Source organism: Neodiprion lecontei, chromosome 1, assembly GCF_021901455.1.
Source record: "Neodiprion lecontei isolate iyNeoLeco1 chromosome 1, iyNeoLeco1.1, whole genome shotgun sequence".
Lineage (NCBI taxonomy): Eukaryota > Metazoa > Arthropoda > Insecta > Hymenoptera > Diprionidae > Neodiprion > Neodiprion lecontei.
The window spans coordinates 40758102-40779194 of NC_060260.1; the positions used below are offsets into that span (position 1 = coordinate 40758102).

A 21093-nucleotide genomic window follows, 5' to 3' on the forward strand; every position below is an offset into this window, starting at 1 on the left:
TTTAGGCCAATCACGCGCTGCGGAACCTCTCTTGTAGTTAGAGAAATTTCGGTAATTACTTCAATAGCTCGAATAATTATCGTACAACTTTCGATTTTTTATTCCACACGCCGACGGATTCCACACGTTGACGGTTGTAGTTGTAGAATCACTTAATTTTTCTGCTTCTGTCGCTCATTTCCTGGTCATAGTTTGTCGTCTCTGAAACACCGATCGTTCAAAAAAAGTGATAAATCTTCTGTCAAACTTCTACACTATGACCAATCGCTGACAAGAAATTCCGGATGGATGTATATTATATATGTCAAGCGAACAGCAATCTATACGCAAATAATAGATTTTCGATCATTTTTATTTTTATACTTCATGATGATCGAAACGCTAGAGAAGTGAATATGAGTTATTCAACGTAGTGTCGAACACTTTCTTTAGAATTTACTGTTTACTTCTGCGTGGCTCTGTTATTATAAGATATAGAATGATCGGATGACAACATTTTCAACATCCTCGCAAGTTGCAGTTCTTAAGGGGGTTGCATGGGTATTGGTCTTTCAAAAAACTCAAGTTTTCTAGACTTTTGTCTTTAAACATACTAAAAGAAATTATTTTAATCCAACTTGAGATACATGAATTATATTTCGTAAAATTCTTATCCATAAGTGTTGAAAATTCAGTCGCTTAGAACTAGTTTTCGGAGACCAAGTACTACCGACTAAATTTGCCACATTTTTGGATAAAAACTTTACGAAATATAATTCAAATATCGATCTCTCATATACCCTAAGTTTGATTAAAAAATAATTCTTTTATTATGGATTCTTTGAAAGTTCAAGACCTACGTAACCCCTCGAAAAAGGTTGAAGCCATCGATACAGAAAGGTGTCCTGCACTAAAATGCCTGTTCCTGGTATCCCCTTCTGAAATTTCCTCTTTAATCCTCTTCAACCATGCGAGTGCTTTCTGTAAATTAACCTCTGTGAAAAGTGAACTCAGGTGTGATCCAAGCTACATGTTATGTAGGTATAAGGTACGTGGGAACGGGCAGATAATGGATATGCGTGTGTCCGGAGCGAGATCAATTTTCAACCTACTGACTAATAGAATCTGAACCGTTATCTTTATCTCGTTATCTAATCGCGCCGGTCGAACGAGTTTAACTCGTTAGTTACAGGTATACAGAGATAGGTGTAATGCATATTGACTTGGTAACTAACGCGATTATTATTGCCTGCCGTCACACTAACGTAAATTTCATCCGCTACACCTCTGCATTTGGAAAATCCACCATTCTCGTACACATCAACTTCGTGACTATAAAACTTTCCGTTACGTAAGAAACATTTTTTTATTCGACACGTCGCAGGTAACATTGTGCCGGTGCATGATTTCTCGATATTAATTGTTATTTATACAGAATAGTCTTTTTATGGGGCACGATTTAGGCGCGTTCGTTCATGTAACAGACGCATGGAGACTTGGGCGTGAATGGCTATCGAATTATCCACAACGTGTTACGTGGTTTGGACAATTATGTAAACACATTCTGAGATGACGGTGCATCACGAATGTGGATTGGGTTGATCAGGGCTGAAAGTCTTTGGAAACAAATCTACGGAACCGGCACGAGTTATTCATTGCGACGAAAGAGTGTAAATTCTACAGCCAAATAGCCACATTTTTTATATCAGTAAAAAAAAAAAAAAGAAGCAAATCCGGGAAACGAAGTAGAATTGAAGCAGGCACTTGTGATATCGTTGGTCGTAGAGAAGCAAAGGAAATTTGTAATATTACAGAAAACGTGTCGCATTGTTTTGAAATGAATCGAAATTTTTATATCTTCAAGAAAACGTTAACGATCATTTTCGTTAATCACACGGGACAAAGTTCTTCGTCCGAACTACGTGACTCGGCAGCGCAGCATCGCCGAAATGTGGTAAAAAGTCAACGGAGGCGACTCTTGACTCGACTCATTGTCAGTACTTGCAGCCGGCTGCCTCCTCCGAAAGGATCTGAACCTTTCGTTGAACCTGGTCCTTCGGCACGGTTGGAAAGTAGGTCTGAAATACGGAGACTAGCTGGTCCAACGGTACCGGTTCCTCCCACGTGTATCCCGAGCTGTTCCCGAAGGTGATCTTGTCGTTGACTATGCGGAGGACGTAGTCGTAGTCCCTGCCAAAGTCCGGGACATCCGGGATGGCCGATGACCCCGGCTGCGGGTAGCGGATGGCCGTGACGCCGGCGACGAGCCAATCTTCCTGAAAAAGCTCCTCGACCGGTCCTTTGAACACTTCCGCAGGACTCGCCTGCACCGCCTCCTTGTCGTACGTCACGAATCGCGTCCACGTCTCGCTATACGCATCCTGCGTGGATTTCAGCATACATTAAAGATGTACAGAGCATAGTCGTAGTAGAGTCTCGTTGAAAAAATGTTGCAACAATAATGGAACTTTACGAAACGGAGCTTTGAACAGTGTCACTGAAGTTAGTCTATATATAGATCTTATACATTCGGCTGTAAAAGTTTCCGCGATGGGGGAGAATATGTTAAAACACGGAAACACAACTATACACACAGCATTGCTTCAACTATACCATAGAAATCTCATTAGTCTACTATTTTTATGTCGAAAAATATTTAACGAGTAATATCTGATCCTGTTGTCAAATGAATCCTCCACAGATCGCCTGAGTTTACTTATGATTTTCAATAACGTATTTCTTGTCGAATCACAAGTTCAACATCTGACAATTAATAGGATTGTATGTATTTTATTTTTGTTTTCCAAGCTGGCAAACTCAACGGAAAATCTGTCTGAGATAATTTGTAGAAAACTGGTTATTTACGAATAGAATGAGCTATTTTTTATTAGAACGAAACGAATCGTGGAATATTGTGACTTCTCTAACGTCGTTAACGTTTTGTCTCTGAGCACGCACTTCGAATTTCGTGTGTTAACCACCGCTTGCCTGGAACGCCACAGTAATACTATAGGGTAACATTTGATAACGTTTCTCCGAATAGCCTACCCCTGTTTCAGCGTTAGCTAATAGTTGAATGGCCCCTAAGCCCAGGCCAGTTCTGATACTTTTCAACGTCAAAAATCGCGACGCGAGTCGAAATCAGCGGTCGTGCCGTTTGTACCTTGTGCTCTCTGTGCCATTGTCCGCATTCTTCGACGAATCTGTACGTCAGAGTGACGTCAGTCGCCGTGTAAGGAAGACGGTCGAGAGGAACAGCCTTGAAGACGGGGTAGCCAGAGCCGACATCGACGAGGTGAAGATCGCCGGGTTTCTCCAAATCTCGAACCAAGATGGCGCAATGATTTCCGAAGCGTCTCGGCGCCTTGGACTTTGGAGGATGCACGACGCTCGCCGCCACGAGGTGAACCTTGTAACTCAGCGCTTCGAGCAACATTTTGAGAAAGCAGTTGTTGTGGATGTTCAGCCCGCCCTTTAAGCTGATACCGTTCTCTATGATCACCTGTTCCGTCGGGAAGCGTTGCTCGGGAGGAAGAATGCTCGTAGAAATGTTCTGCAAGTCGATAAGGATGCAATCTTTTATCTCTGCCATCGCGTCTACTTGTGTTTCTCTGTTTCTCTTACTTTGAGTGTTTTGGTTTGTTTCGGTTAGTTCAAGGTCTTCGACTGTTTTTTATTCTCTGGAGTAGTACTTTTGGCGTTCTGAGTTTTGAGATTTTTGTCTTTGTAATTTGTTCAACTCGCTCGACACGGATGAATCCAAATTGTTCAATATGGTCGGGGACATTGATAAATACCGATACCGATACTGATACTAATCGGAAAGACGAAATCCGCAAAAACCGGAGAGAACCTCGTCGAACGGTTTTTCGTGAAAGGTTTTCAAATCTGAACGATTAGGTCGAGTACCTAAATGTCTGGTGAACTCACCTGGAACGGCACTTTCTCGAAAAAGGCTCTGACGATTTTGTTCAGCAGGTCAGATTTGTCCTGGAAAAATTCCACGGACAGTGTATCCTTGACAAAGGCTTTGGCTGCTGCGACAGGATCCATTTTTTCGTTTACACTGTTTGAACGGTTTTTTACTCAGCCGCTTGGATAGATTTTCGATAAGTTAAGTTTCCGTCAAATAAGAGTGATTAGATTAGACGGTCATCAGCCAATCGGTGTCCCGATCGTTAAGCCGTAGTCGTTACCTCAGATTCGTTCGGTAACTTCGATGTAATTATAAGCCGATCCCGTGGATCCCGTATCAGCAAAATGATTTCTGGCAGGAGTAGGAATATCGTTTACAGAAAATTTAAATACCTAATGGCTGATCGGCATTCTCAGAGTATTTTAACATTTTGACTCGAAATATATTCAGATCAGTAAAAGGATGCTGTTTCACGCTGCATTTAGGCATTTCCGAAAGTTCTTCGACAGCCGATAACTCTATGTCATAATGAAATATTCAAATCCGTTGATCGCCGTTCACGGTCGCTATTGCTGAAATATTTTCCGACATCATTTGAAAATACACGGAAGTCCATAAACTGGATGGAAAGACCGACGTTTGTACCACATAAATAAGAAAATCCATTTATAATTTTTTCACATGTTATAGGTTTCCTTCTTATTCTCGGCTAATATAGATAAGAACTACTTTTCCCTCAACGTTGCAACGCGGGAATCGATTTCACAGATTCCACTGGCAAATGTATATGACACGCGTATTCTTCGCAATGAACAAAAGTTCCGAAATCCATGTCTGAAAAAATTTAGAACGAAATCCAAGCTGCTGTAATTTCATTAATTTTCGTAACTATTATTTCTCTACTTTCTCTTATCGAGATACATGATGTTTCGCGTTTGACTGAAATATCGACAGCGGGTAAATGATCGTGTCTCGACAGTCGGTAATAAGTCGAAGAGCCGCGCGCCCGCGACTCCGAATCGATTGTTGTCTGGACGAGCGTGCTTTGTAACCAGCTTTCGTTCTGCAACCGACGGAATCACAAAATTGAAGAGCAGGCTGAAACCTCGGCTTCCGTATCGCTGCCAGATGAGGCTGCGCAGTCTTTCGTGTGTCCCTCGTTGCGCTTTGCAGGAATCTGTTTAACTCGCTGAGCTGGAGCAAAGAAGAGCTGAAACCACTCTCGAGTAAAATTTTTTACGAATTTATCGAAGGAAATGATTACTCGAAACAAAAAAACGTCCACGTTAATCAAGTTTTCGTAACGAGTGTCAATTTAGATACGCTCTTACTTTATTTTGGTAAATTTTTTCTGCAGTAGGCACGACACTCATATTCAAAAACGAGTGTGGTTTTTCATTTCGTCGACAGAAAAGAGAATAAAAGTTTGTTTTGTACATTATTACGATAGCGTTATCACCAGCTTATGCGGCCATGAATATTAATGCGAAATAAACATTTGCAACGATAGAAACAAAGTTAAGAAAAGTAGCTTCGCACCTCACGTTTTTAATCTCAGCAAATGTTTGGAATATTCTGTCCCGCCTCCACGCCTGTCCGAAATAATTAATTACGAACAGAAGGGTCCTCGAGAATTCGGGTGAGTTGTACAAGGTATTGCGTCGGGAATAAATCTAGGCGTAATTTCGATGGTATGTGCGATTAGAATACAAGCTGAATTGTTCGACTACGGAGGCCTAAAAAGTCACGAATAAACACCCTCGCAGAGCTTTTGGCAAAGGCATAATTTCAATCTCGATTACGTGTACGAATTGCAATTTTCGACGCTGCTAGAAGATGACAGAAAAAACGGTCATGCACAAAGGCGTAACGTAAGATTTCTGCAACAGTTTTCAGGCGCTTTTCAATTTCCATCGGAAATTAGCCAGACACGTCACTGAATAATCCGGGGTGATAAAAAATTAGCGACGAAAAAATTCGGACAAATAATGAGGGAACGGGAAAGTTCTCAAGGACCTTACGAACCTTGTATAATTTTACATATTTGCTTAGGCAAAGTTTAATGCGCCGTTTAATTCGAAATTAATTAGCGCCGTGGTCTGACTTTTGATCCGAATTGAAAGATGACCCGTTGAGTATATGTAAACCTCTGCGCCCAGCGTATGGATTCATGCAAACGTAATTAACGTGCCGTACGGCGTAATCAAACAAGTCCTCGACTGGAATCCATTATTAACGTCGAATGAAATTCATCATTCTCGCTCAAACGTCACTGTACACTCTAATAGTACGCCTGGGATTATTTTATATTGCTTTACCTTCTCTCGTTTCTCCCTTTTTTCTTTTTTTTTTTTTCTCTTTTCTTTGCATCGCGTTAATACTGACTCATATTAACGACTTTATCCTGTTTTTTCGTGACTCATGTTTTACCGTAATTGAAGTATTTTTCCTACATGATCGAAATTAGCATGCAAATTTTCCGTACACGTGCAGCATTTATAGAAATATCTGATTAGCGAGGTGATTGGTCAACATATTCATTTTTTCTCATTAGTTTTTATTTCATTATTATTTAACATCGTGAATTTTTCAGACTTTTCTAGGTTATCCAGATTCAAAATTGTCTTTTTTTTTTTTTTAAAGAAAATTTGCATCAATCCTCGCAAATCACGTGCAAGTTATTGCAAAGCTTTTTTACTTCGTTTGTATTTTAATTTTTACCACAAACAGAATCACGCTTACTCGCGTATAATGCTATATTAGTACGTGTATTTCGTTGAAACCATAACATTTGGAAAGCTATGAAAGTTCGAGTATCAAATTTGCTGTCTTACCAAACATCGTCAAAAGGATTCCTCTGTTTTTTTCAAACAAAAAAACCCTGGCTATTCCAGCGTTTCGAGTTTTCCATATCGGATGGCAACCCTATTAATATCCAGAAATTCAATATCGTTCCGAAAAAATGAAACGCTAAGAGGTGGGTATAACAGTTCAAAAAACAAAACAAACCGAAACGAAAAACAAAAACGATAAAAAATAATCAACATCTGACCGGTAGTCGCAGTCAATAGCAGAACTGCCGCAGAATCGAGGAGATAGAATGCTTGTGATAAAAAAAATCTATTGTTAAAATTTTCACCCTGAAGGTCTTTCAATCGCAATCGCGAATTACAAAGCTCCTTCTCCTCGCTTCTCTTCCCTTCCACCTTGCCCCATACCTTCATTTATATCTCTTTCTCCGAGGTATTTTCTCTCGTTCACGACGCGTTCGGCGTCGGGACGCTGCAGCGCCGCTCCGCATAGCTCAGACACGCGAATCAATTTCAATACACGCCAGACTTGTGAGAACAGAAAAGAATTTGCTGCCGTGCATGTCGTTCCTTGAAACAGATTCCTTTCAAATTTTTGATCGTCTCGTCTGAACGTTTCTCGCCGATTTTCCGGCGATACAAATAACTTGGCACGCTGGAAGAATATCCTGATACGACACAAATGCGTCGAGATGATTTCAGAGCAGGTGAATATCGTCAGTTACGAAAAGCTATTCCGGAAAGTAATTCCGACTAACAAGTTTAACCTCATATTTGTATGCGATTCGTAAGGGAAATTTGTCGGTAAGACTTCATGATTAGAACGTCAGAGGATGTTTCTTGGCTGTTTGAATTCGCGAGAACTGTGGAACATAATCGCGCGTGTCATCTGCTACGTTCTCAATTGCGGCGAAACTGAGGTATCAGAGGGTTACTTATACATATAGTGATCAATCACAGGGAACTTCAATCGTCAGCTTTGAACATCAATTTTCTATAGGTATGTTATTTTCTTTGAATATTCAGAAATGATACGGTCTCCTTTTTACGATGTTCTTACAAAGACTTCACAAGAATCCAAGTGCGACGCGGTGAAAACAATTTGTCTTGATATGATCAGATTTCGCAGTTTCGCAAGCTTTCTATGAATTCAGCACACCCTGTGAAAGAAATTCTGAGATGGGAATACAATTTTTCAAGAACCAGAAACGAGCATTTACTTCATGAAAAGACTCCCTTTTATGGTTTCGTTTCAACGAAGATCTTTGTCGCCAGAAAAATATTGTTTTATTTTAAACGGTCCGGGTTCGTTCTGTTTTTACTGGAAGTAGCTTCTTGCTCGTCAATCGGCGTTCGTTTGACCTCGTTGAAAAAACTCTTGCATTTCTGAATCGGATATATGTTTCAATATTCGGAATTTATACTTTAAAAATGTTCAGAGCATCGTTGTACCTAATACTAAAACCTTTTCCCCCTCGCGAAGGCAGGCGAGTTATTTGACCACGCCGGCAAACATCTGCTTTTGTTTGACTTTGGTCAGATAAGCTTGGAAATGTACCATATGCTGCCTGGATTAAACATTTTTTTTCTCGCCTCCACCTCCCCTCCCGCCACTATCCTAACGGACTCCTGTTTCATCCTCTCTTTTCGGGCCAACTTTATACTCGTCGACAATTTTCCAGAACGTCAAACATCACACTCGGTTTCGCGAAATTTCGCAAGTGCATTTCTTCCACCTTCAATCCGAGCTGCGTTATTCACACTGCCTGCGGTAATAAGTTTTTATCACCTGCCGAAACCGAGGGTTTGACCCAAAGTTTCTTATACCGTCAATTGTTAACGTACTCGGATACCGATGCTTGAACTTGAAAACTTTAGATGTTTCAATTTCAAGTTTTCGCGGACTCAAAATTATCAGAAATCTTCCGACTCACCGTTGTTCATATCCCAAACCATTTAAGCTCAGGCATAATATCTTCAGACGATCTGCAAACGTTTAAACGTAACTTTTCGACAGGGTTCTTCAAGCTTCTTGCAGTAAAAGAGTAAACAAACTGTTGAAACTTGAGGCGAAAGGAAAAAGGAATTTTAAACATCCCGTAAGCAGGAATCGATCGCGTGGCTAATTGTCGGCGAAAATAGAAAGGCGTCGACGGAGAGAGCGGCAGCCTCGTCACCGATGATAACAAGGGTGGCGTGTAAAGAGCTGCGGGAGAGTTTAGAGTCGAGAGGAAGAGGGGCGAGGAAAATCCCGGAAGAGGTGAAAAATAATTTCGGTGTATCCCGAGACGCGACGTTCGGCGTGGAAGCTCCGGGCGATTGGATGGCAATAAGTTGGCCACCCGGGGTTCGACCCCCGGGGCTTTGTGCCGATGGAGTGACGCGCGGCGTCGCCGAAGCGTCGGGACGCCCCTCGGCAAGTCAGTAATTGTCAATTGATCCCACGGTCGCTTCGTTGTTTTAACGTGTCTTAATTAAACGCTAGATTGGACGCCTACTGATCCTCCGCCCTCCGTTTAATCATTTGAAGCCCTCCCCTCGCCCTCGCTCGTGTCCGTTTGTTGCACAACCGTCGAGAGACACCGAGAGTAACGTCCTTCTTTCTCTGGACGTCTGGTCCTAAGGACGTTTAGCAAGAAGAAAACGGGCACGGTCTCGGGAGGGCTCGTCGAGGAGATTTATTTCTCATGCAGTATCTCGCAATCACTCGAAAATTTCAGTACCTAATCATGGTGTCGATATCGTTCGAAACGATGTCGTGATCTCCGAATAGTTTTGAAATTGACTTCTGCATCGGTAATCATTCCTGGTCATGAGAAATCATTTGGGGTTGCAGAAATGTCTTAAATAAATTGAAGCACGAAGAAATTTATATCTGAAATAGTATTTGGTAATGACTTGAAAATGTGAGTAGGTAATCGTGAAATATTGTAATCGTGGTGTAACTCATCGCAAAAAAACTGCAAACCGTTGATCTTGATCATCTTGAAAATCATTCCAAGACTACACGCGTTACTCTTTACATTGCCGAATTTGTGAGGTCAGTCCAATTTCGCTAAGCGTTAGCTAATCTTGTTCGTAGATGAACTCTGCACGAATGGCACAGCTACTGCAGACATCGCTGTTCGATCAGACGAACATATTTAAAATAAATCTTTCATTCACCAAATGCAATCCGTGTTCTGTTTACATGAAATGAACAAAAGAACTGTATTAAATTATTTTTTCGATTCAACTCGATTAACCCCAGCTGTACTCGTTCGCTTTTTATTTCATACATTCCGATCATACGATTGTAATTGAAAAAGTAGGTGAATTCGTAACAAGTATTAAATACGGATTTTGTCAAGATAAAATCTTGCAAGGTGTGAATAATTATGAGTCATAACATTCATTACACCCACCGCAGATGATATTTGAACACGAGGCTCAAACAGCAATATTAAACTGTAAATTCTGAGGTGACTAAATAAAGCCCACGTGGGTGGATCTTAAGGATCCGCCAGGGTATTTGAAATTATAATTTCGGATATAGCTGCCGGAGTTGTTCGGGCGTAGCCGTAACTGTCACCTCGGGTGTTTGCCACCCCTGCTGCTATTTCATTCTCTGCATGCCGCGGGAGGGTGAAAGCCGATGCAGTATTATATCCACGATGCAGAAGCGTGGAATAAGTCTCTCCTCCTCTCGGCGGACGATGTCCGGTTCGCCGAAAAATAATTGGACATAAATCCACTCGGACCGATCCGACGCGTTCATTAGAACGAAGTGTGTCCGAGCTGAGCGCGAGTCTCGAGTGGAACGCAAATATGTGTGGCTGGTTAGCCATGACAAGTCGTAGAAATTTCGAGAACGATTGTTGTTACCCTTGTATAGTATGACGTATATCTATGCCCGCGGAGAACCCGATGGTCGACATCGAATTCTCTCTTGTTTCACCCTTTCGCCCTTTTTCGGCTTCTTTTTTGCCGGCGTTATCGCCACTTTTTTTTTCCTTTTTTTTTTTTTTTTTTGTTATTGAACTTTAAGAGTGATAAAATTAGGAATATGTAATCAAGGACGAAACGAACTAGAGCGGTTCGAAAACAACTTTTAAAAACAAAAAATGACTTCAATTCACTCACTTCGTACGACTGTTTTCTACGAATTAAAGATACCAGACGACGACGTGACTGATCATAGATTTCTTGCCGACAGATCGAATTGTGGAATTTTTAATTGACGTCTCGTAGAATTAGACAGACATACGCCGATTGCGCAGCGAAGCGTTTCCGGTTTACACCGACGATTACAACTCGATGAAAAGAAAGAAAAGGCCGAGGCCCCGTTGAAAATAAGGGGCTGTGGTGGTCGGTGCAATAATGACAATAGGCGTGGACGAATCGAGGAGATCTCTTTTCTCCCTATTAATAAAATCGGAGGGTTCGAGGCGACTCGTTTCCGCCGCCCCTCCCGCATCATCCCCGATGTGTTTGTCGACAATCAATTGATAAAGATCGGACATCCGCGTTATCGAGCTGACAATCTTCCCGGTTCGTTTGGGGTTTGTTAAATTGAGATATTGCCGCCCTTCCACATCGGCCTCGACGGACGTGGACCCTCGGCGTTTTCGTCACGCCGGCCTGTGTATCACTAGACAAGGATTCCAGATCAGCTGCAGCCTCGGAGTGCAGGTTGCGCCTTGATTGATCGGCGAAACGAGGCGCAAGCTGCCGAGGAGCCGTTTCCGATCGTTAGCTTAACAATCCAACTCTAACTTTCCACCGGCACCAACTTTTCCACTTCGGCGGCAGCTCTCGTCTCCGTGATATTATACACTCCGCATTGCGCAGTCGGTGGATGTTCTGACGTCGAGATTCATAATAATAATAACAATAATAATAAGCATCGCACTTGCACGCGATGCACGGATCAGCGTAAAAGAACCGCGCGATGAGAAAAGAGTTTATTTAATGTTAAAATAACGCATATTTGGATATTGTGAAATAAATGTTTCGTTAGCATCGTCAAATTACATAGTTGAGTAAACTGTTGATCGATAGGAGTTTGTTTATTGTTATCATAAGGATGATTAAAAATAATCGATTATCTTTCCTCGCAATCAGTTTTTGTTTTTTACTCCCATGAACGACGCAATGCAGTTTACGTGTCTGGAGTATCAATTATTATCAATGTATTACTTACCGAGTACCTGTTTCATATAATAACTGAAAGATGAATGAAACTATAAATTATTAAAGAACTTTTCCATTTCAAAAAAATACGGAACGATCGATTAATCGATTAATTTTTAACCATTCAATCGAGTTGTGTTCGATTATTTTCTGGATCTGATTAATCGATGCGTCGATTATTTTTAGCTCAGTGGCCATTGCTAAATTAACTAACAAATCATGTTTGGCTCGACTTAAATTTCATAATAGTAACGAAACCTTACCTTGCCATACCGAAGTATGCGTTACTTAACAGTAAAACAAATTCTTTTGTCAGTGTGCGCTTTTGGTTCTTCGATTCCCGTTTTACCACTTTCAGAGAAAATATGAAATTGCTGTAATCACCTCGAAAATTAAAACTTGAGTTTTCACTAAATCTCACCGTTTCAAGGTCTATATAATCAACTCCGACCATTTTTGGATTGGTATCTGGGTTTGGATAAGCGATCAATTTTTTTTCCCACGATATTTGCAGACCGAATAACCGAATTTGGATTATTTTTCTCAACTCATAACCGATCAGATTTCGCATACAATTGGTCCGAATAGTATTCGAGTTATTTCATAGAGACAACGTCATGAAACGACTAAAAATAATGAATTTTCGAAGGATGGTCAACGATTCTAGAGATACTTTTTTTTCAATCGACGCAGTTTTCTCGGCTCGGAACTGACCCAATTTTCTAGAACAGAATGAAAGCGATGCAAAAAATTTCTTCGCCAATGTCACACGAGATCGAACCGCATTCCAGCGTCAAGTTTTCAGGCTGGTCCTATCAAGGTCAGGCAAAATCCGCCACTCGCCTTTTTCTCGTTGTCAGTTCTTACCGATCCAGCGGATTTGATTTTTTTTTTTTTTTCGAAAACGAAGGAACACCACACGCGCGCCGGTCGTTATCGCTGAACTAGACTGCAGTACGCGGATGATTCGAGTAATTTCCATGCACACCGTCGAGCGTACGCATAGGAATATAATATCCATGGTGCATGGCCCATAATATTCCAAGGTATAAGCGAGAATGCACGTATTAACGTACATGATAATCCCGTTAAGCGGTCCGTTAAATAATATTTAGCGAGGGGCACGTGAGCATTCGTTTCGCGGATCAATGAGCCTGTAACAGCGAGGAGGAGAGGAATGGCGGGAGGGAGGGAGGGAGGAGGATTTGTCGATAGGTACAAATGCCTGCCTGTCCGCTGACAGTTGTATCGTTTCCTCGAATACCGTCGCATTTCGAATTATCGTTACGCCAAAATATTACTTGCATTCTCAACAGGGGGGGTGATACAGCGATCCAAGCAGAGTTGCACGCTTATGCGCGGCAGAGGCGAAGCTCGATACGCTGATAATTAGCTTTGTACATTGTGCCGCGAAATTAATATCGCTGCGTGACCCCCGCGTGCGAACCTCACGCAATTCCTCGACCTCGTTAAATCGCGAAAACTGGAGCTCAGATTTCTCATACGGAAAGTGTCTCCTTGTTTAACGATCATAAAACTGGCACTCGGGAAAAATGATCTTTGGGGCGGGGTTGAAATACCGTGTTTGAAAAGTTCCGAAAGTGCAAGATTCGGAAGGGGCGAGAATGAGAAAATTTTTAAATCTGAAACATGGAAATTCCGAATGAACCAAAATTGTCAGTTCACCGAATTTCTGGCTCGGTGAGGATTCACCACTTTGACCTTTCTTTGTTTCGAATATTTGATATTTTTACGTTGGGAATCCTTTCGTTGAGTAAACTACGTTATATGAGTAAATTTTAACTTTCGGAACTTTACTATATCGAAACTTCATTTTTCGGAATTTTCCTCTATCGTAACTTGACTTTTCGGAACCTTGTTGTTTCTTCAAAGTTTGATTTCTTTACTTCGAATTTCGCCGCTAAATAATTTCAAATTAGGCGCTTTCGGAACTTTTCACATTCGGAAAGTCAACCCCACCCCGACAGATATTTGATCGAAAATCCACCAGATGAATGCATGCTTGACACACAAAATAAAAAAAAAAAAAAATAAATAAATAAATAATAACTTGATCGTTCCGGCAAAGTCTCCACATTATAGGTACCTCAACGTTCTCTGGCATGAAAGACATCGAAAAACAAATATGTCCGGCGAACGGTTTGACGAACGTCGCACTGATCATCGAAAGTGGAGTTAAATTGACCAGGATTCGGTATCTTATCTCGAGTTAGGCGGTAGAAGAGGGGGACGAGAGCGTTCGTTCGTTCGCTCGCCGATCCCGATCAATGGGATACGATATTAACGTTCGCGGTGAAAAAAGCGTTTTCATCCGAGGGGTAATATATTTGCTGTGTGCCAACACGTGGGCGGGTTGTATGCGTTTCCAGCTCGAGTACTTACGTACCCGGATTATCGTTCCTTTCGAGCTATTTCCAACCGGCGTTCAAAGCTCGCCAGCTGTAGCCAGACCCTTATACCTTGTACCACGGGGATCCGCCGCGTATCCGGCGTTGGGATGTTCTGCAGAGATTTTTTCATACGCCACTGCTTAAATTCAATGTATATATTGCACAATAAACCATCATTATTGTTGTTATTATTATTATATTACACGCATCTACGGCACAGAGGCATGCAACGTATCTCTACATCATCGTTTTGCATGGTCTCGTCATCGATTTTCTTACACGTGTTTCAACTTTTTCCGGCAACGCTCTTCACATTTTCGCCGCGAAGAAGAATTATAGGTATACATATGTATGTAACGCACCGTGACAAAGGTGAAGGTTTGTTGTACAAAGACGCTTGCGAATGGCGAATGAAAATCTGCAGGAAGCAGGCAGAGGTGGAATTAGCTGTGTTAGGCGTAGTCCAGTATAATATTCGTTTTACACGTATCGCACAAAGAATGGAACACACCCGGTATTGCTGCTTTATTACGCGACAAAGGAGAAAATATACATACACACGTATACAGTGCCTATACATCCCATGTATAGCTCGAGGCTCCTGGCAGCGAAAATATTTCGCATATTTTTCCTCCCTGGGAGAGGATATTTTCGATTCGGAATACAGGGTTAATATATGTATATACATATACATATACGTATAGATGTGAATATGTACATGTGCCGCACCATTATCGGCCTCTGCTGGATATATTGGGCTTCGATTTTATTTCCTTTTTTTTCTTTCACCTTCGCGGCGTAGATGAATTTTCATTTTCGTAGAGATGAAAACGTTCCGTAAATGTGTCAAATACAGGATTACTTGACCGTCGAAAATTCAAATTCACGTTATATTCGGACAGAAAACAAGCTGCTTTGGTCTGGCCACGAGCCAGCCCTCGAACTTCCCGTTCTCACACCGCCGGTTCCAAGTTCGTAAAGAGAGAAAAAAAAAGAATAATATCCAATTGGAACTTTGGACTACAAATTCAGATTCGTGATTAACGATTTTGAAGCCTTTGGATAGTATTTTACACAAGAAGATGACGATGTTATTTATTTTGAGTCACTATAATGGATCCTCCGTTACAAATTTTGGAAGTCGGACCTCGGATTCGTTATCGGTAACCCAACACACCTCCGCCTACCAATTTCTACCAAAATCGGAATACTTTAAAATTTTTTTCCACCATATTGGATCGCCATTTTGGATCTGGCAATCTGACTCCAGATTCACTATCAAATGTTCTTAGTTTTGTCTCATTCTTATTGAATACGATGAATTAAAAATTTGCAAATCTAATCTTAGATTCGTGACGAGTGACCAAAAAAACCGCATCACTCAAATTCATTCACCCATTCTCAAGATATCATCATTTTTATTCAATTTTCTTGGAATTTTTTTATTCAAATAATTGAAAAAGTACCGAACCGATCGAAGCCAAAGTCTAATCGGTTCACCGTTTCATCATCGGGGCGATTGCAACGACTTCCTTTTCTCTCCGAAAACAAAGAGACGGGAGGTCAAAAGTGACGAGGAACGAGGATCAGGTTTCACCTTGCAGGTAGGTGCGCATGTAATACCTGCAGCTCGTGCTCGCTCGGGTTGGAAAACGCAGATGATTCCTAAGCCTTCGATGGGAGATGAGGATAAGCGGGGCGCGTCGTCGGCTCGTGTGAATATTTGTCGTCGGGTACTCGGGGCGGCGTTGGATTTGCATAATTTCCAAATCCGCTCGCCACCGCCTCGCCAGCATCACCGGCAGCAGCGCAGCAGCACCGGGAGACAAGATGACGTGACACCCTCGGCGAACCTAGTGGAAGATATTAAGCTCTAAACGACTGGAAAATTGTCCAAACAGCCAAGCGGCATAATTTCCTCGTTGCCCGTTGATTTATGCCGAGGGAAGAGAAAAAGCTAAAGGATGAAACAGAGGAGGTGAGAGGTAAAAATTTCCGCCCCCCCCTCCCCCCCCCCCGCCCCGACCCCGCCCCATGTTTTAATTGAATAAGTCGCGTCTATTCCGCCTTCCTTCGCATCCTCCCTTTACACCCGCTTTCTTCTTCTTCTTTTTCTTATTCTCACTTCTTATTCCTCTCGTTTACGTTGCTATTTTTGGGGCGGGGTTGAAAATTCGAATTTGAAAAGTTTAGTGAAACTTAAAGCAAAGGAATCAAACTCTGACGAAATATCAAAGTTTCGAACGGTCCGAAACCCGACGCTCAAAGTTCCGAATGTGAGACAATGAGAAAATTCAGAGATTTGAAACAACGAAATTCCGAATGATCGAAGATTTTCAATTACGTGAATTTCTGGCTTGGTGAAATTTCACCATTTTGATCCTTCTTTGTTTCGGATTTTCGACATTTTTCCGTTAATAATTCTGGTCATTCTGAACTTCGATTTTTCTGATCTTTTCCACCCATTCGTTGGGTAACTACGCCGTGTAAGAATATTTTAATTTTCGGAATTTAACTCCATCAAAGCTTGAATTTTCGAAATCTTGCATTCCGGAACATTGATCCGTCGGTCTTCCGACCATCCAAAACTTGGTTGTTTCGTCAAAGTTTGATTTCTTTACTTCAAGTTTCGCCACCAAATAATTCGAAACCTTTCAAATTCAGAACTTCAAGCCCGCCCCCAACCTTTGCAAATGTGGATGTTCAAAAGTGACGCGTTGACATTACTCCTCGCTTAATACCTGTTTCTTTAAATAAGACGAACCATTTCAAAGCGAATCAACTTACGTAACATCTTTCCCGTCGTGCAAATTTCCTTCAATAAACATAATATACAGTCTTTATTTCATTCGCGCATAAGAATCTTACGTCTCCGTAGCACGATAATTCGAATCCTTTTCACGTCGCATCTTGATACTCGTCCTTTTTCTAAGAGACATTAATTTTTGTTTGCGACGGATTTTACCCGAGCTACGTTATAAGACGAAAATTGAAACGCCAAGCGGCGGGGGCGGTGGCGGCGAGGCCTCGCAGCCTTATCGAGGATCTATTTTATTTGACGAGCAACGAGGCAGCCTGCGGCGGGATTGTTGCCCCAGATACGAGATTGGCACGTGTTCGGCTCCCACGCCTAGGCCCGCGGATATGCGGCCACGTTGGTCCCCGTAATTCTTCACCCCTCGCCCACAACCGGCGCCTTTTGACAACGCGTTAGCGGTAACCAAGCATTCAAAACTTGCCAAATTTGACTCGACGTCAAGCTCTTTTCCCGCTGGTGTTGAACGCTTACCGATTATAATCCGCGATCCATTACAAATATTTTGACATTTCCTCCGGCAGACTGTTGCATCGTTGTTTATCGTATCTTGCAATTATTCTCTCAATCTATCTCGGCGTAATTAAAATCACACTCTTCTGCAACTTGGGTTGAATTTCACCTACAGAATATAAAATTGCGTCGCTAACGCCGGAAGCGCTTATACTTGTTTTACGCCCTTTTGGCTTCAGAGAGCTATCTGAAGCAAAAAAAGAGCGTATAATTTTTTTTCATTGACAATCTTTCATTTTTCAGCCGACGGTCGAGAAAAAGGGATCGTTGATCGGAAGAATGTAGAAGCCGCGATGGTAAAATGACGAGGAACGAGGAGACGTGGAGAGAAGTGGAGAGGAGAGGAGAGGAGAGGAGAGGCGCACCCCCGTTACCCCGGCGTCGCGGCGTCGAGACTCTGCGGTTTCGCACAATCAAGTTGTGGTCTGTAATTCGCAGTGAATACCCTCGTAACTAGCCGTGGCGACACGAGCTGGGCGGTGGAAAGCGGGGGCGGAGAGCGATACACGCGCCCAAGCAAACTGACAACATAATTTCTGGTTTCTATTCACCCTGTACGAACGACCGGACGAATCGCGTCGCAGGGAAAACCGAAACTTTGAATTGATTAATTAGTTCACATTGGTGGGTATCTCCATACCGGATCATCGCCGTGTGCCCGTGGCCTCCTTCTCCCTTCCACCCTTCCTCTCTCCCGCTCTCGAAGGGGTCAAATTGTCATTCCGCCCACCGCGCTGCAGCTCCGTGAGCCCCTCTCCCCTCCGCCCTCTTTTATGGACAGATTTCCCTCTAATTCATAGCGGAATTTGATAGATAACCAATGTCCATATAATTATACGCCTGGCACTCGGTATCGGGATCTCTAAATCTTTCCACGGGTTGTATGCAGAGGTGATTTATACTCGTTGTTTGTACAATTACACGCGGTGTACCCCGAACGATTTTTTTCACTGATCTCGGAGTTCCTTCTGTCGTTAAGTTAATAAAAAAGCGTAGTTACGTTCACTCGCAGCCCGAAGATTTATGACTGTTTTTTTTTTTTCTTCAAAATCCATACCAAATGGCACTCCCGAGAATTGTTCTTATTGCTATATATAAAATTATTTGATGTACATAAAGCTGAATTTCTCGTCTCATATTCAATCGAGAAATGTGATACGAGAAAAAAAAATTCTCTAAAAGTTGAAATTGTGCAACTTCAACCATAACATACAATACATCGTAAACAATACTCGACTTTGAGTAGAAAAAGCTAGCGGCAGCAACAACAGCGACACCCAAAAGGTAGGTAGATATTATTGAATACTATCAGCCCGTTGCGGCTTCGTCTGGGAATATTTTCTAAAGCTTCTTGTTGAAAAACTATTAGACATAGCCATATGCTCTTGGGAACTTTTCTGCAAAGATCGTCGAGACCTTGAAAACTCTAGAACGTAACTTTTCTCTGTCTGTAACAGTCTAGTCAACGTTCGCATATAAGTACATATATGATACGGTTCCGACTTGGCTTACATATATCGTTAATCTTCCAAAACTCTTAATTTGGTTGTAACGAAATGTAGCCTGAATCTTGGCCAGAAGTTGTAGTTACCCACAGAAGAAAAAGAATTAAAGTCAGTAGAGTAGTTCTGGAATTATAAGTGAACATATGGCCAAACAAACAGAGCAAAGCTGAGTTTCTGAGTTTTGTACGTATAACGTGAATTCTTAACTATTGCATGGTCCGTAATCCGCGTAAATTAGGCCGTTTGCCAGGGCAAACAACCGTCATAAGTATACGGTAAAAAATTTTCATAGTTGTCGATGGGAGTTGCGCTTAATTCACAACTGTCAAGATTTTTGAGGCTCGGGACAGTTGGTAACCCTGGGCAAACAGTTTCTCTCTGATTGTAACGCACGCGCATTGAATTTTAGCCGACGAAGTAGTAATACAAGGAGAGTTCTGGATACAGATTCCTACTACCGACACTTACCGACATCTTACCCTGACTCAAACCCATCTCCGTGACTTTGACCTGCGCGTCGATGCATCAGGGATCGATCGCTGCGACGTCATCACGGAGAAGCGTTTGAGTCTGGGTAAGATGTCGGTAAGTGTCGGCAGTAAGAATCTGCATCCAAAACTCTTCTTGTATTACTACCGGGCAATGGATAATGCAATCGTTCAAAATTCACTTTGTATATCTGGAGAAGAGAAGAGATGAACTTGGTTTTTTCTGGCAAAGGAGGGCGCCTGCAGGAAGGAGAAGGTTCGTCGACGCCTACAGGCCGCATACAGGAGACCTGGACGAGGGCAGCGCGGAGATCCACCCCCGGGTTGCGGGGCGGAGGAATCGTGGGGGGCAGGCATGCGCAGGGGGTGCTCGGCGCCACTCCCGGCATCGAAACGCGTCCGCGGCGTCCCGTCTTCACCGAATCAGTCTGACGCCCGCATCCGCATAGCCAGCAACCCTCGCCTAGCTGCTCGCCCGAGTCGGAAGCCGCCTTCACCCCGCCGCCTTGCCACCTTGACACCTTGCCACCTTGCCACCTTGCCACCTTGCCGCCTAGACACCACAGCAACGCCACCGAGTGCCTCGCAAGTTCCTTGCTGCCGCAGCAAGGGGAACACTCCGTTCCCCGAATTTTGACACGAGGACGCGACGCCTGAGGAGAGAAAGAGAGAGAAAGAGAGAGACGGTCAAGAAAATAGAGACTCGCACGCTTCGGGGCAGTTTGACTACGCGGTACGCACGCATAGTGGTGTTTCATCGAACCTCTTATACGTACACCTTAAAACCGGTTCATAACTGTCAGAATGCGAGATTAACAAGTGACCACGAGAATTAACAGTTATTCACGAATTTAAGGCTCTTCTCGAAACTATATCCTGCGAATGAAATATGGGGATTTTCCATGAGGAGAAAAGAAAAAAAAAAAATCAAAAAATTTAAATCAAAAAAATTTACCGGTTCGTCATTACACTTTTCGCATTTTCTGTACACCGCGACTTGTTGACAATGAACGCGAGGAAATGAGAAACCATAGGCTAAAAGGCTTACCTGAAAAAAAGAAGGGTATCCGTGAAAGAGATAGTCGCACGATACGGAGTCGTTCGCTAGAGAGAGAGAGAGTGCACCTGCTGGTGTCAGAGAGCGGGTGTCGTGTCATGCGGGTCTAGGAAGACACGGGACACGTGTACGATGTCCGTCGTCTACGTGCGCAGGCGGTCGAGCGAGGCGGTGGTCCTCCTTCCCTCCCTCCCGCCCTCGATCCCTCCCCCACGCCCCATGTAACGCCGAGAGAGAAAGAGAGAGAGAGAGAGAGAGAGAGAGAGAGAGAGAGAGAGAGAGAGAGAGAGAGAGAGAGAGCAGGAGAGGAGAGGAACGTACCTGTTCGCACATCGAGATTCGTATCATTCCGCTGCCGCGCGGTTTGGCTGACTTTGCTAGGAGTTTCCCGCAGCTTGGCCGACCATAAGGTGAGTCTCACTACTTG

At 42.8% G+C, this 21093-nt stretch overlaps 1 protein-coding gene across 1 annotated transcript; it reads right to left on the reverse strand.

Moving 5' to 3' along the window:
• Positions 1-1806: 1806 nt before the first annotated feature.
• On the reverse strand, positions 1807-4057 carry LOC107224838. The gene is made up of 3 exons (XM_015665050.2): positions 3910-4057; positions 3143-3532; positions 1807-2360 (listed from the first exon to the last, which is right to left on the reverse strand). Exons 1-3 carry the CDS (start codon positions 4030-4032, stop codon positions 1974-1976), a joined length of 900 nt encoding a protein of 299 aa, XP_015520536.2. The 5' UTR covers positions 4033-4057; the 3' UTR covers positions 1807-1973.
• Positions 4058-21093: the final 17036 nt, after the last annotated feature.